Source organism: Fulmarus glacialis, unplaced genomic scaffold (assembly GCF_000690835.1).
Source record: "Fulmarus glacialis isolate BGI_N327 unplaced genomic scaffold, ASM69083v1 scaffold28880, whole genome shotgun sequence".
Lineage (NCBI taxonomy): Eukaryota > Metazoa > Chordata > Aves > Procellariiformes > Procellariidae > Fulmarus > Fulmarus glacialis.
Window position 1 is genome coordinate 1 of NW_009186242.1, and position 15,525 is coordinate 15,525.

Consider the following 15,525-nt stretch of genomic DNA (forward strand, 5'->3'; position numbering starts at 1 on the left):
TATATATATAAAAAAAAAGAATAAAGGATACTCGAGACACTGACTTCCTAGGTGTGCAGTCACTGGCATACGTGGGACTTCACTGCATCCTTCTCCATCTGCTCTTCCCTCCTTGCAGGAGAAGACCGAAGCTGAGCGGCAGAGGGTTTTCTCCAAGTTCGAAGGGTTGCGTCTCTTCCTAGAGGACCATGCTCATCATCTGCTGGCTCAGCTGGGGGACCTGGAGAGGGACATTGAGAAAATGCAGGAAGAAAACATCACTAGTCTGACAAAGGAGATCTCTCGTCTGGACACCTTGATCCAGGAGGTGGAGGAGAAGTGCCAGCAACCAGCAAGCAAATTTCTGCAGGTGAGGGAGAAGCCAGGCTACCACCACCTGGCTCCAGGCTATTTTCTGGCTCTGGGTATTGCCCCATGATGCTGCCGAACCCAGGCTGTGCCCAGCTCCAAAGCCACATCCGTGCTGTTGAGGTTTCAGTAGATGTTTTGCTGCCAAGACCCATTCACTGAATTTCCTCTTCCCTCTCTCCCTTCCAGGACATCAGAGGCACCTTGAGCAGGTACGGGGCTTCCTGAGCTTCTCCTTCCATCCCAGGCTGGGGAGGGAGGTTGGACCTTGGGTTTGACAGGAGAGGTACAGGAAAGCCTTTATAAAACCTCACCCAGAAGTCAAATGTTTGACTTTGTGCACAGAGGCTCTGAGCAAAGGTGTCTTTACCCATCGTTGAATGTGCAGCAGGTTTATTAAAGCCTGCACCAGCTCCTCTGAGCTATGGGTGCGCACAAAAGATTTCTTGGTCTTTCTCTGAGAAGATGCACCTTCTCTTCCTTCTGTCCTCCTTCTCTAGGTTTGAAAATGAAAATTTCCAGCAGCCCCCATTGCTTCTTCCAGAGCTGGAAAAGAAAATCAGTCACTTCAGGGAGAAAAGTATTGTTCTCGAGGAGACTTTGAGGAGCTTCCAAGGTATTGAGCGTGGGCTGGGGTGGGGAGATGGAGCAATACCTGTGCGAGCATAAATTATATTTATTTACTTAGAGTATAAATTATATTTTATTGCAATTATATATGTGATCTCAGCGTGGCAGAACAACCTCTCTGTTTTCCTGTTCTCACTGATACCTGCATGTTATATCAGATAATGTCTCTTCTCCCCTCTTTAGACATCCTGATGTTTGAGCTGCCTGAAAAGAGTAAGTCCACATCTCCTGGAGGTGAGGGAGTGGGAAGGACCAAGGGAAGGCTGAGCCCAACATGGGATGGACCATGAGTTTGGGGGGAAGGGAGGGGCAAAACCACCATAAGGAGTCGGGGAATCCTCACCATAATGTCTTGATGGATTCATTTCTTTCAATGGAGCTGCTAACTGCATGAAGGCTGAGTGTGCCCCTCACGTCAGTATGTTCAGGGAACAAATGCCTAGTTTGGCATTTTTGGCACAAAAAGAAAGGGTCGGGGTCTCCTACTCATCTGCCTTGGGGCTTGTTCTCTTGCTGCCTTGGGAATCTTCTTCTGACGCTTGCCTGGGTCCTGTGGGATGGGAAAAGCAACCAACGTCTGCCCCTGCAGCAAGGGCAGAGCATCCCAAGCAATGGGGTGGATGGTGCTGCAGGACCTCCCCGCTCAGCCCCAGCAGCGAGGCAGAACCCGAGGCCACGGGAAATGGTTTGGTTTCCTTTCATGCTCTACGCTCTGTCCCTTGCAGTGAAGGTGACCCTGGATCCATCCACGGCTCACCCCCAGCTCATCGTGTCGGCGGACGGGAGGAGCGTGAGGTGGGAAGATGCCCAGCAGGACCCATCTGCTGAGGGGTTCGGCACCGATCCCTGCGTGCTGGGCTGCGAGGGCATCACCTCGGGGAGATGCTGCTGGGAGGTGGAGGTGACACCCAAAGGCTCCTGGGCTGTGGGGGTGGCCAGGGAGTCCCTGAAGAGGAAGGAGGAGACCGCTGTGAGCCCCGAGGTAGAGCTCTGGTCCATGGGTCTCTGTGAGGGTCAGTTTTGGGCTCTCACCTCCCTTGAGCGTATCCCGCTATACCAGATCCAGGTCCCCAGAAGGGTCCGGGTCTCCCTGGACTATGAAAAGGGTCAGGTGGCATTTTTTGATGTTGATAAGAGGGCCCTGATATTCACTTTCCCAGCAGCTTCATTTAAAGGGGAGAGTATTCATCCCTGGTTCCTGGTGTGGAGCGAGGGGTCCCAGATCACTTTGTGTCCCTGAAGCTCTCCCTTCTTACCCAAACACGAGTTTTATGTCCCCAACATCCCTATTTCCAGCACTTTGGAGGACTTCTGTCTACTAAAGTCCTAACTGGCCTTTCTGGCCTCTCTTTCCATCCTCAGTGATGCCAAAGGGTTGAGCATTTCTGTGGGTCAGTGTCCCAAATGGTCATCCCCAAATTGGGGCGTCGGTGGCTGACAAACGGAGCCACCTCTGCCCCACAGCACCCTGCACCAGCTTGACTGCTTCTCTGGTCTTACGGTTTTAGCTGAAGTAAAAAGATTCACATGCGGTAATGTTCTTCTCTGTCTGGTTATTTGCTGCTTTTGGACGTCAGGTTCAAGGCGGGGAGCTGGAGTTTTGGTTAACTAAATCCCGTTGCTGAGTAGGACGAGAGGAAATGGCCTCAAGTTGCGCCAAGAGAGGTTTAGACTGGACATTAGGAAAATTTCTTCACTGAAAGAGTGGTCAGGCCTTGGAACAGGCTGCCCAGGGAAGTGGTGGAGTCACCATCCCTGGAGGGATTTAAAAGCCGTGTAGATGAGGCGCTGAGGGACATGGTTGAGTGGGCATGGTGGGGTTGGGTTGACGGTTGGACTCGATGATCTTAGAGATCTTTTCCAACCTTAATGATTCCATGATTCTAGTTGCACAAAGCCTGTGAGTTGGCTGGGCTTGCACCCAGAAGGGTCCACAAGCCCTGTGCAGGTGACCTTAGGGACATCCCTGGAAGCCATGTGCCACGCTGCTCTCCTGTCTGCTGGCAGTCCCAACCAGAGGGAAAGACACGGAGGAGGAAAATCATCTATTTTTTTATTATGAATGATCTACATCGTGGAGGTTTCAAATATCAATTTTCGGAGAAGAGAGGAAACAGTTGAGGCTCAGGAGCTTTGCCATGTGCGAACTTCCCACCAGCAAAGATACCGCGTTGGTAAGACTCCACATTGCTGGGATAAACCTCACCTGACATCAGAAACTCACGGTGCAGGTGTCTGTGTCTGAACTGGCCACTCCAGGATCCTTTATAAGGGAGAAACCGACTGGTTTAGGGTAATTGCACCCATTGGGGGGGGTAAAGTTTGGACACCTTGGTTTGGAGGTGACCAGCTCAGACGGGGACATCTGTACTTAATCAGGCAAGCTTTTCTACTACTCCCGCTTTGAATTTTTCCCCTTTTCCCACTATTTCCCATTTCTATGCCCCAAGGTCCCCTCTCTTTGCCTCATTTTTCTCAGGCTTCTCTCTTCTCCCTGCACATCCATCCCCAGTTTCACGGGGAAGAAGGAAACACAAAAGCCAAAGTTCCCATTTCTTCTCTTCCCCGCGGTCCCAGGGGTGGCGGGGGGGACGTGTGGTTGTCCCCTGAGGCTGTAGAAAGTGCTCCCCATGTCTCAGGGACACAGCCTGAGCTGGGACCTGGCCCCCACCACCCAGAGCCACGGGCGGACCCTCTCCCCCGTGAAGGAGGCGCGGGAAAAAATGAACATGAGCCCCCCCTCATCGGCGTCAAAGAATGCCACCGTCCCTCCGGCGTAGTCCAGGTGGACGCTGACCCGCCGGGGCACCCAACGGAGGGGCAGGAGGGTCACCTTGCAACTGGTGAGCGCCCGAACTTGTCCCCCCCACTTCTCCACCCCCCAGATCCCTCCTTGGGGACAGAGGCTGAGATGCCCCTTCCGACGGATGGACTCGCGGGCCACCCCCACAGCCCAATCCCCCCCGTCCCCCACCTCCCCCTCCCAGCAATGCCGGCCTGCCGCGAAGCCCTGGCATCCCAGCACGAAGGGCCAGTAGTCAAATCGCTCCGGGTTATCAGGCAGGTCCCGTCGTCCTTCCCCGCGTCTCACGCTCTTACGGTCCTCGGAGAGGATGAGGTCGGGGTGAGCCGTGTCGGGGTCCAGGGTGACAATGGCTGTGGGGTGGGGGACAGGGGTGTCAGAAGCAAGGCTGAGCATCCCAGGGATGCATCCAAGGGGCAAAAGCATCCCAAGATGGAAGCATCCCCAAGAAGAGGAAGGGTGCTGTACATGAAGCAGAAAAGGTGTTTTTAAACAAAAAAAAAAGGAAAAGGTGCACAGTAACGGCAACAGACTCGCGCAGAAATCCCTGCAGATTTTAGGCTACGTCGGGTCAAAAATAAATGCTGAGGGGAGAAAAAAAAACGAAGGAGAGCGATAGGTGGTATGTAAACCAGGAAAGTCTCGAGCAGGTCGTCTCCTACAGCAAGCATCAACCACAGGACAAGACCAGACGGGTTTGGCTGAGCATGTGATTGAAAAAAAAAAGAAAAAAAAGAGCTAAAACCTGAAGACGGGGTGATGAATTGGGTCAATCTGTTTCCGTATTTGTTTCATGGAAATCGTTAGGTTTCGAGGCAAGGGCTCTGCCCTGGGGTGGGTTTTCCTCCAGCGTTACGCTAAGGCTCCAGCTGCAGGGCTGAAAAAACTTGTTGGGTTGCCCTGATTTTCATATTCTTCCTTCAGCATCTATTTTTGGCCACTTTGGGCTAGGTGTGCCTTCATCTAACAGGTACGGCGGCTCTTGCGTTCTCACTCTCGGCAGAAGGCAAGTTTGGGAAAGGCTCGGCTGGCGGGGGAGCCAAGCCAGAGAGCAGCCCATCCCTCATCCATGAGCATCTTTCAGGAATTAGGGCGAAACATGTATAATTAAGAGAGTGATAAATGAGGCAGCATCAAATTGTCATTTCTTCTGACCGGGAAAAGCCCTTTGCTCTTCCTCTCCTCCATCCCAGGGTTTGCCTCGGCAGTATTTCTGTTCCCAAAGTGTATCCAGAATGAGCTAAGAGCAGCTCAGCTCTTCCAGCTCTCCCCAAAATATGGCTAGCCTATTTTTTTCTCCTCCTCAAGCCCTTCTCAGTACCTTGTAGCTTCTTCAGAGTTTCCTTCAGAGCACTGTTCCTCCATGAGAAATGACAGACTCTCTCTTCTGACCCTGGAGAAACATCCACTGGCAGCTGGAAAGTCACTTTCCCACACCTGAGGGGGGGGAAAAAAAAAAACCAACCCACACTTTTTGGAGGGATTGTCATCATTTCAGGAAATCTGATGCCCCCAGAAATGAGGCGATGGTATTGCCAGAATGTTGGGTTTTTAATCTCACCCCCTTGGCAACCCAAATCTCAAGGAAAGTAAAGGCCAAATTTGTTGGATTAATCTTTTTTTTTTTTAATTTTATTTTTTATGTAGACCATGAGAAAGGTCCAGCTTGAGAGGACTGGGCTAGAGAAAAGAGCCCAGACTTTGCAGTAAAATTAAAGCCAGCCTTTGCCAACGTGGAGGTCATTTTGAGACTAAAGCTCCTTTGATTAGCGCATCCCCAGAAATGATGAAGAGAGGAGACGAGCACCCAAAATACCCTTCCAGACTCTCGCAATTTCCCTGAAGCAGAGGTGTATTCAGCAGCCACCGATGAGTTTTCTCCTCCATGGTCATTGCTCTTTGAAAAGTTGATGAAACGGCTTTTCAGAGAGGCCACGTACCTGCTGACGGTGCTTTTCACATCCTGGGGAAAGAAGAGAGAAAGAGAAAACGAAGGTCAGCGTGAGCTTTTCTCCTTAAATCACAGCAATGCTGAATTGTTTAGTTGGGAATGGACCTCTCGGGTCTCTGCTCAGGGCTGTGTCCAGGCAAGCTCTGAATACGTGCAGGGATGGAGATGCCCACATCCAGAGGGACCCTGATCCAGGGAGGCACCACGCTCACAAGGAAAACATTTTTTTCCCAAACCTAGAAAAAATTTCTCTTGCTGCAACCTGTTCTAGTTGCCCCTCATCCTTTCACTGGACACCTCCGAGACACTGGCTCTGTCTGCTCCATAATCCCATTAGACCATTGCAGATTACCAGGGCCCCCAGCAGCACTAATAGACATTAACGGTCCTGATCAGACCCACCTGAGACCCCCCCCACAGCCCAGGGGCTCTATTTAAGCTCAGTCCTGGGGTATTTAGTCCTTTTGCAAGATGCCTTGGAGGAACACGGCCATGGACCCCGCTGATTCATCCCATGGGCTGCATTCCCAGCTTGCCTTCAGCCCTGCCCATGGATCTACCCGACGCTCCGGGCTGTCCTGCCCTGCTCCCCGCTCTCAGGTACCGCAAAGGTGGGGTGAAGGCTGGTGATGCTCTTGCTCCCGACGCTATCATGCTCAGCTCCCCATCCCATGGGGAACCACCAGCCCTCGCTATTCCCTCCCACAGGCAGTGATTTCATTCCCTTTTTTTCCCATCTTTCCAGGCTGCAAATCTCCCTCTCCTCATCCCCTTGGGATTTTCAGATCTACAGAGGGAATAGGAGCAAATTTGACCTAGGAAAGCCCAAATAATGAAGCCAGTAGCTACCTGGTGGTGAGGACCCTCCCTACAATTTTCCCTCGAAAAGCTGTAAACTGGATGAATTCACTCACCGATTGCTGATTCTTCTCTTCTTGCCCTTGTGTCGAGGTGTCCAGCTGGGAAATCTCCTCCGAGAGTTTGGTGGCATTTTTTGCCTGCCTCTTCTCAATCTCATTTTTCAGGTCTTCCAGCTGGGAAAGCAAGAAGAGCTCATGTCCTCCTGGGACCTGAGCACGGTCTGCCAGGGCTGAGCTTCTATCCTCCCCTTTTAAGATGGAAACGAAGGAGCAGTGGGATGGGAAATACCGTGAGGAATTCATGGAAAGGCGTTTCCCACAGGAGGAGATCACCTGTGAACCCACATCCCTCCTAACTTTTCTTGAATTCCTGGAGAAACGTGGCGGGGGGGGAGGGGAAATCAAACTTGATGCAAAAAAGCAACATGGATTTGGAAGGAAAGATGCTGATAAAAGCCACAAACACACTTGCGTGAACTCGGGCAGAAAGCCTTGATATTCCTGCACTCACCAGCACAGCAGTGGTGCAAAGCAACCGAAAAGGATCTAAAGAAATGACCCTAAAGTCGGTGTATTACTGCCCAGGGACTTGAAAGGTCAGGGAGGTTGACACCTACCAGATCCTCCAGTTTTCTGCACTCCAGGGTAGCTGTCCTTCCTCGGAGACCTTCTCTCTCTTCCTTCAGAAAACTTAATATCCGCCTGAATTTCTTCCGAAGCAAACTAAAAAAACCTGTTGTTTTTGTCCCTTTGATGGGGCTGGATCTTTCTCTTCCTGTTCCTTCCCAGTCCTGGGTAAAACTGCGGCACGGATGCGTTGAGCCTGCGAGTCAGCTCTTCGTGCCATGTCTCCTGGGCAGGAGGTGGTGACACCCTTGACTTGATCTGCTGGGAGCGTCATGTTTCTCCCTTGTCAATCTTCCAGCTTTTTATTCTGGGGAGCTGTTGAGGGCTGTCACCTCGCTGCTTTTGGCCCCTTCTTTTTTTAGGGCTGGGCACTAGGCAAAACCATCAGCCCTCCCAGGACAGGGCTGGAGGCAAAAGACGTTCAGGCTGCCGGGAGGGTGAGGAGCTCTTGAAGCTTGGTGGGACCACGGATGGGGAAAACGTAAGAAAACAGGGAGGGAAATGTGCAACCAGAACCCTGTAGGTGCTGGAAGAGGGGCTGCAACTCAATGTGCGTAACGGGGCACAAGTTGGGGTCCTTGGGACCCCTGCCACGAATGTGCCTATAGCCGCCCATGGCTACCTGCCCTCCAAGAAGCACTGTCCTGGCTCTGAGCTCACAGGGAAATGTTTCTAAGCAATTCCTAACCCACTGCTCCTTTGTTAAGCTCCATGGCTAAATATATATATATTTTTTGCATGGCAGCAACTGGGAGTTTTAGAAATGGGGTCACTGTGACCCAGCTGAAGGGCTGCCAACTGCGATAACTCTCCCAGTTGCAATCACTTGACCAGGTTTGGAGAAGCGAGTCTCCTTTCCAGCAAACTATTCCCATCAGGAAGAGCCGCGGGAGAGTCGCTCGCTCCAGGAACAGCAGGACTGGAAGCAAACGCCCTGCAACCACTTCCCAGGGAAGCATGGCCTGGGGTGAGCAGCTTGGGAGGCAATCTGTCCTGCCAGACCCAGATGCAAGAGATGGGTGCAACCAAGTGAATGTTGGCATCTAATGAGACAACTCCGTCTGAGCTGGGCTGCTTTGCTCTTCGGTGGAGAGCGGCTCTGCACCGTCGGCAGAGCCTAGGGCGCAGCTCCTTTCATCTCAAAATTAGGTGCCTAGGGTTGGTCAAATGAGTTGCACCCTAAAAGCGTCTACAGAGCCTGGAAAACCGGCTGGGGTGGAGACATCTGCATTGCAGATTTCTAGAGCGAAGGGACAGCCTGGAAGAGAGCTGGAGATGGGAGACAGCTGGATGGGGATCAGAGACATGGAGGGAACCTGTGGCCCTAAAAGAATCAGAAAAACTTCAATCACTACCTCCAAGGAAAGCACCGAGTTTGGTAAAAAACACCGGGGTTCAGTGTTTTGTGTTTCTCAGCAGGTGCCTCTGAGAGGAGCGTGGTGGGACCACGGTGGTTCAGGGACCTCCAGCAAATGTGTCCTTGCAGAAGAGCTCAAGAGCTTTTCCCTTGGTTCACCCAGGTTTTCTTCTTTGGTCCTTCCTGCACTGACAGGGACATGGTTTAGTGGGCATGGTGGTGTTGGGTTGACGGTTGGACTTGATGATCTTAGAGGGCTTTTCCAACCTTAATGATTCTATGATTCTATGACTCTATGACAGCCTGTCTATTCGTGTTCTCCTCTGCCTTTCCCAGCTGGGCTTGACTCAGTGTCAGGACATGGACCCAACATACAAGGTGACACATGGGATCATGCTCCTCCCTGTCAGAGATGTGGCTAAGAGAAAGGGGATGAGATGGGAGAAAGAGCAAAAAATACTCCAGGCTTTTTTGCTCAAAAGTCTTTCCCAGTAGCCCTGATTGCCCTTTTCTAATAAATCCTCATGCTTGAGCTCCTGCAGTCATTTCACGTTGGCTTTGCAGAAAGCAGATGTCTATCCTGCAGCGGGATCCCCCGTGTTTCCCAACCCATGGGACCAAGTGACAGCGATGCACCGGACGGAGGAGCGTGGATGGAGGGGAGATGTGACAATGTGACAAAGAGCAGCACTGAAATATCGGCTGTAAGTTTGCCCTCGGTGGGGATGGTGAGACGGGGCTTCATCACGGGGTGCCCACTCATCTCTCGTCTGTTATTCTGAGCCTGCTCCCTCCCACTCTCGCTTCTGCTTCCTCTTCTCGGTTCTATAATCAATAACGTGTATTTATTTCAGTGATGCCTCTTCCTCCTTTGGGTCTCCTGGGAAGAAAAATCAGCAGTTTTTGAGGGAATCAATGTAGGTGAGTTAGGCAAAAATGCCAGAACTTGTATTTCACGTATCCACTCCAGCTGCTTTTATAGTCGAGGAATATCTAACCGGCACCACCACAGGAGCCTCTGGTACAATTTATCCCACGTTATCCCTCCCGAAGAGCCAACAGGGACAAACAGGATTTTCTTGGGAGTTATCCAGAAAGCTGGACGTGTATAATGGTGTGGAAAATTGCATTCCAGGTGGGTTTGTTTCCCCTCACTACCTGCAAAGGGCGTTTGAATGCCTGGAGGTCCACCACGAGAACGTGGAAAGGTAAGCGAGATGTCCCCATCCTGGGCAGCTTGCTGACCCAAAAGCTGAGAAATCCGGAATAATACATCCATAGCAAGGCAGAAAGTAGAGAATGCAAAACAAAATGCTCTTTTATTTAAAATAAATATCAGAAATGTAGACAGAGCTAGAGACCAGCTCCCCAAACCAAGACACCTTGCGGTGAAAGGCCACCTCCCCTGGCAGAACAGATTCTGGATCTGCCTTGCAATTGATGTCAGAAAGAAAACACTTTGCAAAGAGATAGAAACAGGAGGATTCAGTCCATTAAGGGCAAAATAAATTTAAAAAGACCACATGTTTCAAAGTCCTGAGTGCTCTCCATCCCTGATCAGCCCCTCGATGTTCCCTTCCTTCTGATGCTCTGACTCCATCACCTCATACTGGCTGATCCTTTCTCCTCACCGCCGGCTGCTGGTGTCCCATCTCCCCATCCTTGCCATACAGGTGCCATCCCAAAGCTCCCAATGGAGATGGACATGGGAGAGGAGCAGCAAGTTCTCTCGATGAGATGCTCTGAGCAACCACAGCAACCACCTGGCATCACGCAGATGTCCCTTCCGTTAAGGCCTGATTGACAGACATCTCAAGGACAGATTCGGAGGGGAGACCTGAATCCTACCCAGTCCAGTAGGGACATCAGCTGCCCGGCCACCGACTGGTCCTCTGAGGGTGGGGTTTGGGTGATTTCTTGCAAACGAGCCCCCATCCCCATCTTGAACCAGGGGAAGACCCTCTCCCCGTTGAACGAGGCTCTGGTATAAACCAAGATGGAAGCATCATCATCTGCGCTGAAAAATGCCACCCGCCCCCCTTCATAGTCCAAGGAGACCCGTATCCTCCTGGGAAGCGGATTCAGACGCAGGTTGGCACGGGGGGATGTGAGGGAGTGATAAGCCTCCAGCGCCCAGACCCCCTCCTTGGGGGTGAGGCTCATCGGTCCCTTCCTCTTGACCGATGCTCGGGCCACCCCCAGGGCCCAGACACCCCCTTGCCCCACCTCCACCTCCCAGAAGTGCCTCCCCGAGGTGAAGCCCTCGCAGCCCAGCACGCAGGGTTCGAAGTCGAATCTCTCGGGGTTGTCCGGGAGGTCCTGCTGAGTCAGCTGGCCCCTGGCTTGTTTTCGGTCCTCGGAGAGGTGAAGGTTGGGGTGAGCCGTGGCCGGGTCCAGGGTCACGTTGGCTGCAGGACAAGGGAGAACCAGAGTATTGGAGGTAGGGCTTGGCCCCAGGAGAGACTGGAGATGTTTCTTTTCCTCCCAGCACCTGGGACCAGCCCTGTTCTCCTGCTTTTCCCAGCTCCGGATGCTTCACGGGGGGTATGGGCATGCCTTGGGTTGGCACTAGCCTTGGGGTCCCCCAGCAGAGATGCCCCTGGGTGGAAGGAGAAGGGAGAGAGGACAAAGCATGGAGCAGAGGCATGGGGAGGGATGGTGGGAAATTCAGGGGGAGAGAAGGAGAAGCACGAACACTCTTCTCTGTTCCCTTTCTTCGGGTCCCAGAGGGGCATTTGGCTTTATTAGGACCATATCTCAGCACCTGGATGCACCAGGAGCATCAACCCTTCCCTTCCTCTCCCTGGGGGGACTGCATTGGTTTTTTCCCTGGGAATCTCTTCCACAAGCCCCAAACCCATTTTCTCCCGCCCACCACCGTCGACTTACTTGGCTCTTGCAATTTAAACATCAGGCTGTCTAAAGAGGAGAGAGATTTCACGGTATCAGGTTTACGTGTCAGATAAACCGGCTGCAGCTTAGCTTCATCATGCAGGCTGGGGAGGCGAAACGGCTAACAGGAGACTTGGGAGGGGAAATACTGAGGGTGTGAGGGCTTGGCTGGGTGCAAAATCGCTGGGTTGACTTGCTCTGGTGCAGGTATTGATGCTGTGATAGCCACGCAACTCTCCCAAAGCCAGGGCAGATGAACCTCCTGGCCAAGCTAAACTCATCTCCAAGAGACACCGCAATGGATTTCTCCCTCTGTTGCAGCATCCCCTCCCTGGCTTTGTACCCACACGAACTTTGATTTTCCCACCAGCTTGGAAGTGATGGGAACAACCGCACCAGCAGCTCTGCTTGAATTTGCTTTTCACATGAGACAGGGGAGAGGAGACTCCTTTGCTGAGCTTGTTTTTCTCTCCTCTCCACTTCCCAATTATTTTTGCCCCAGGAAAAACTCTCAGTGTCCTTCTCTGGTTAAAAGTTTCAGCTGCGTTTATTTACAACAGTTACTAGGTGGGTTTTGCGTTAGCAGCCAGCACACGAGAACCCAGTTTCTCCCAGATATCGGGCACAAAAGGCAACGTGCCCGCTCCTAACCCTGCTCGGTACCTTGGCATTTCCTCAGCATGCCTCTCACAAGGACGTTTCTCTGAACAAAGTCCTCAAGTCTTCTTTCTAGATCGGAGGAAATCTCCACCGGAGGGTTGAACTTCATCTCGCAACTGCAAAGAGAGCAAAAGCGGGCAAAACCCGTGTGTGATGTATTTGCTTGCTCATTTTGTTCTCATTAAATAATCCAGGAGAAGCTATGGGATGGGCCGAGGATACTTATCCGGGAGCAAATAAAATCCCCCTTTTCCCTGCCCTCTTTCTTTGCAGTTTGCTTCCCCCAGGCAGTCGCTGAACGGACATTTCCGAACAAAAGGCACTGTTGTGGGAGGCTGAGCTGTCGCCTGCACCCCTCTGCTTTGAAACCCCGACCTCGGGATTCACCCAGGTGGCATCCAGACCTCTCCAAGCACCAGGGTGGGTAAAGTGAGGAGCCACCTTACCTATTCAAGAGTCTTCTGATGTCCTAAAGGTGGGAAGAGAGAGGAGAGACAGTTGGGGAAGAGGAACAACAAGTGTTGTGTCTTCTAACAGAAGTTATATATTTTTATGGCAATGCAGTAGCAAAGGAGGACCCTACCCATGTGATGATCCCACTGGCAGCAATGCTTGAAGACTCCAGGGAGTTCCCGTGGGGCTGAATTTGGGCTCCCAGGTCTCAGGCTTTGCTCTATCCCTCCTTTCCCCACCAACCCCAATGCTTTGGGCTCTCACCTGCAGGAATTGGCTCGCCGGCTGTTGGAATTTCCCCTCCATCTCCCAGATCAGGGTGTCGAGGTGGGACATCTCCTCCGAGACCTTCGCCACTGCTTCCTCCTGGACCCTGGTGATGGCCCGGTCCAGGTCTGCCAGCTGGGTCAGGAGGAGGCGCTCTTGGTCCTTCAAAAATTGGTGCAATTGCTCGAATTCACACGCTGTCTTCTTCCCTTCGTTTTTGGTTTTCTCCTGCCAGGATCAGAGATGAGGGCAAAGGGGATGAAAGAGGGACAGGAGACCTCCCCACACAGAAGAAGGCATGGCGCGACCTCTCTGCGACTCTAGCACCTGAAACACTGGCAAAAACTTCCCTCGTGGATTATTTTTACATCATTCCCGTTTCTGTTAGTGTCACATCTCTCTGCAACAACCCCCAGACCTTTGCAGAAGGAAGCCCTGTAGCCTCAGGTGAAGCTCTGCAAGATGGGCAGGAGATGATGGGGGCTACAGAAAAGTCCCACCATGCCCAAGAAAAACAGATTAGTGCTTCAAAGCCACCTGGAAGCAAAACCAAAGGATGCAACCTCAACTGGGAGATTTTATAAAGTTTAGGGGGAAAAAAACCCCAAACCTTCCAGCCCATCTCTCTAGACCAGGCTGGGGGCTGTCTGCCCCCCCCGGCTCCCTTGCAGAGGAGCTGCAACGTTATCTCCCCCGTGCAGGCTCCAGCTGATGTGAAACCCCAGCAGATAAACCCAGGGTTGGCCGGTGCCCAGAGCAAAGGGCACAACACTCTGCAAACCAAATATGCAAGATCTGGCCTCAAAATACACCAGCAATGCTGGGGGGGATGGAGAGACCCAGGCTCCTGCTGGAAGGCACCTACGAGGTACGAGCTCTTCCTTGCTCCGGTTTTTTTGCTTTCCAGGTATTTTTCTCTCTCCTCCTTTAAAGCCTGTAGGCGGGCTTGGATTTCTTCCTGAGGAAAAAGAAAAGATGTTCTTGGAGGAGCTGAGAAAAATCCTTTTTCTCCACTAAAATTACTTCTGCCCTCATCTTAGGTGGGAGAGGCTTTGCCTAAACACTGGCTCCTCTGCAAGGAGCAGAACTGGAGGAGGAGGAAGGTCCAAAAGCGACCTACGATGTTCTGAAGATCTGTGCAAAGAAAAGGCAACCTGCAAACACCAACCTGGCCACAAGCACGGGGGAAAATTCTGCAGGAGAGCAAAACACCAACAGTAATCAATAACCCATGTCCCGGGAAGCATGTAAGAGCGAGATAAACGCGTGGTGAGATTTCCCTCAAAAACACTCACGGCCTCCAGAAATTGGTGGCGCTGGGATAAATGTCTCTGTATTTAATGACCCCCAGTGGATTCATTTAGCGTGCGTTTATATAAGTGCTTTTTGAACCCACAGAAACCTTCAGCATCAGCAACACCTTGCAGCAAGGAGTTCCTCCTGTTCACGCTGCAGGACGTTGCACGGCTCTGCAAAGTGCTTGACTTTTGGGTGAGGAAGATGACAAGAACAGGTTTGGATCAGCAGTAAAACCGAAAAGGAGCAGAGAAGGGGAAGAGACAGGAAAAAGTTATTTCTCTGTATTTGAAACTAAAGAAACAGTGAATAGGGGAACAAAGATGCAAAATCGCCCTCAATAACAGATGTAACCATGTTTAAAAAAAAAAAAAAGAAAAAAGGGAATTCTTGGGCATTTTTACATGTTTTGAATGTTTATCCTTGTCAGTATTTCAGTACAGTCAAGTCAACAGCAGAGTTCAAAGAGGAAAAAGGCTAACAAAGTATTTTTTAATTTCTCCCAGGTTGTTGGCAAAGATGAATAAATGAAAGAAGGGGGGGGGAAACCCCTGATAGGAACATTGTGAAAAACAAATGTCCGTGCAATAAAATGCAAACAGGAAGCACGTGGGCAAGGGACACCCAAAGACCCCCCGTTCGCTGCTGCGCCACGGAGGTGCGCGGAGAGCGGCCGCACTTTGCCCCTGGAAAGGGATTTTCCGTGAGGTGGGGAGGTGCGAGCACATCCTCGAGCTTTACCTTGTATTCCTGAGCAGCTTCTTCGACGGGGATCACGGTGTGGGAGCGGTGAGCCTGGGACCTGTCGCACACCACGCAGATGGGCTGCCGGTCCTCCTTGCAGAAGAGCTTCAGAACCTCCTGGTGTTGCCTGCACAAATCCTCCCGTCCCGCTGCTCCTCCTCCTGCCCGCAGGCTCAGCTGCCTGGCGATTTCGGCAATATTTGCTAGTTCCCTGCTGGGACGGAAATTCTTCTGGAAAGCCGTCTGCCTGCACTGCGGGCAGGAGAAATGTCCCTCCAGCCCTTCCCAGCAGCGGGTGATGCACGCCCGGCAGAAGTTGTGGCCGCAGTGGATGGAGACGGGGTCTTGGAAATAACCCAGGCAGATGGAGCAGGAGGCTTCGCTGTGCAGGCTTTCCGCCGGGCTCTGCGTAGCCATGGTTCTTCCCAACCTACCACCGGGATGGGATCAAACGAGCTTCGCTTTGCAGGAAGAAGAGGAGGACGTTCCTCCTTCTGGCTCGGCCGTTTTCTCGTCGCAAACGGGGGAAACCGACCCCCTAACGCCACGAAATGGCGGCGCGGGAGGCTCGAAGAGGAGCGAGAAGAGGGCGAGCACGCGCGATGCTTCCTCCTGCCGGCCTCCCACCGGTTTCGGT

General features: G+C 52.1%; 3 protein-coding genes across 3 annotated transcripts; 1 reads left to right on the forward strand and 2 right to left on the reverse strand.

Moving 5' to 3' along the window:
• Positions 1–118: 118 nt before the first annotated feature.
• On the forward strand, positions 119–2,218 carry LOC104072280 (tripartite motif-containing protein 15-like; the record flags this gene model as incomplete). Its single annotated transcript, XM_009587305.1, has 5 exons — positions 119–349; positions 538–560; positions 849–964; positions 1,162–1,191; positions 1,704–2,218. Coding segments are annotated over 5 exons (915 nt in total), but the record flags the coding sequence as incomplete, so codon positions are not given.
• Positions 2,219–3,613: 1,395 nt separating this feature from the next.
• Positions 3,614–9,803, reverse strand: LOC104072240 (E3 ubiquitin-protein ligase TRIM39-like). Its single transcript, XM_009587318.1, has 5 exons — positions 9,735–9,803; positions 6,647–6,766; positions 5,722–5,744; positions 5,103–5,218; positions 3,614–4,134 (listed from the first exon to the last, which is right to left on the reverse strand). Exons 1-5 carry the CDS (start codon positions 9,801–9,803, stop codon positions 3,614–3,616), a joined length of 849 nt encoding a protein of 282 aa, XP_009585613.1.
• A 585-nt stretch (positions 9,804–10,388) lies between these two features.
• Positions 10,389–15,305, reverse strand: LOC104072339 (zinc finger protein RFP-like). The gene is made up of 7 exons (XM_009587296.1): positions 14,886–15,305; positions 13,714–13,806; positions 12,846–13,076; positions 12,575–12,597; positions 12,132–12,244; positions 11,466–11,495; positions 10,389–10,984 (listed from the first exon to the last, which is right to left on the reverse strand). Exons 1-7 carry the CDS (start codon positions 15,303–15,305, stop codon positions 10,389–10,391), a joined length of 1,506 nt encoding a protein of 501 aa, XP_009585591.1.
• Between the last annotated feature and the right edge of the window lie 220 nt (positions 15,306–15,525).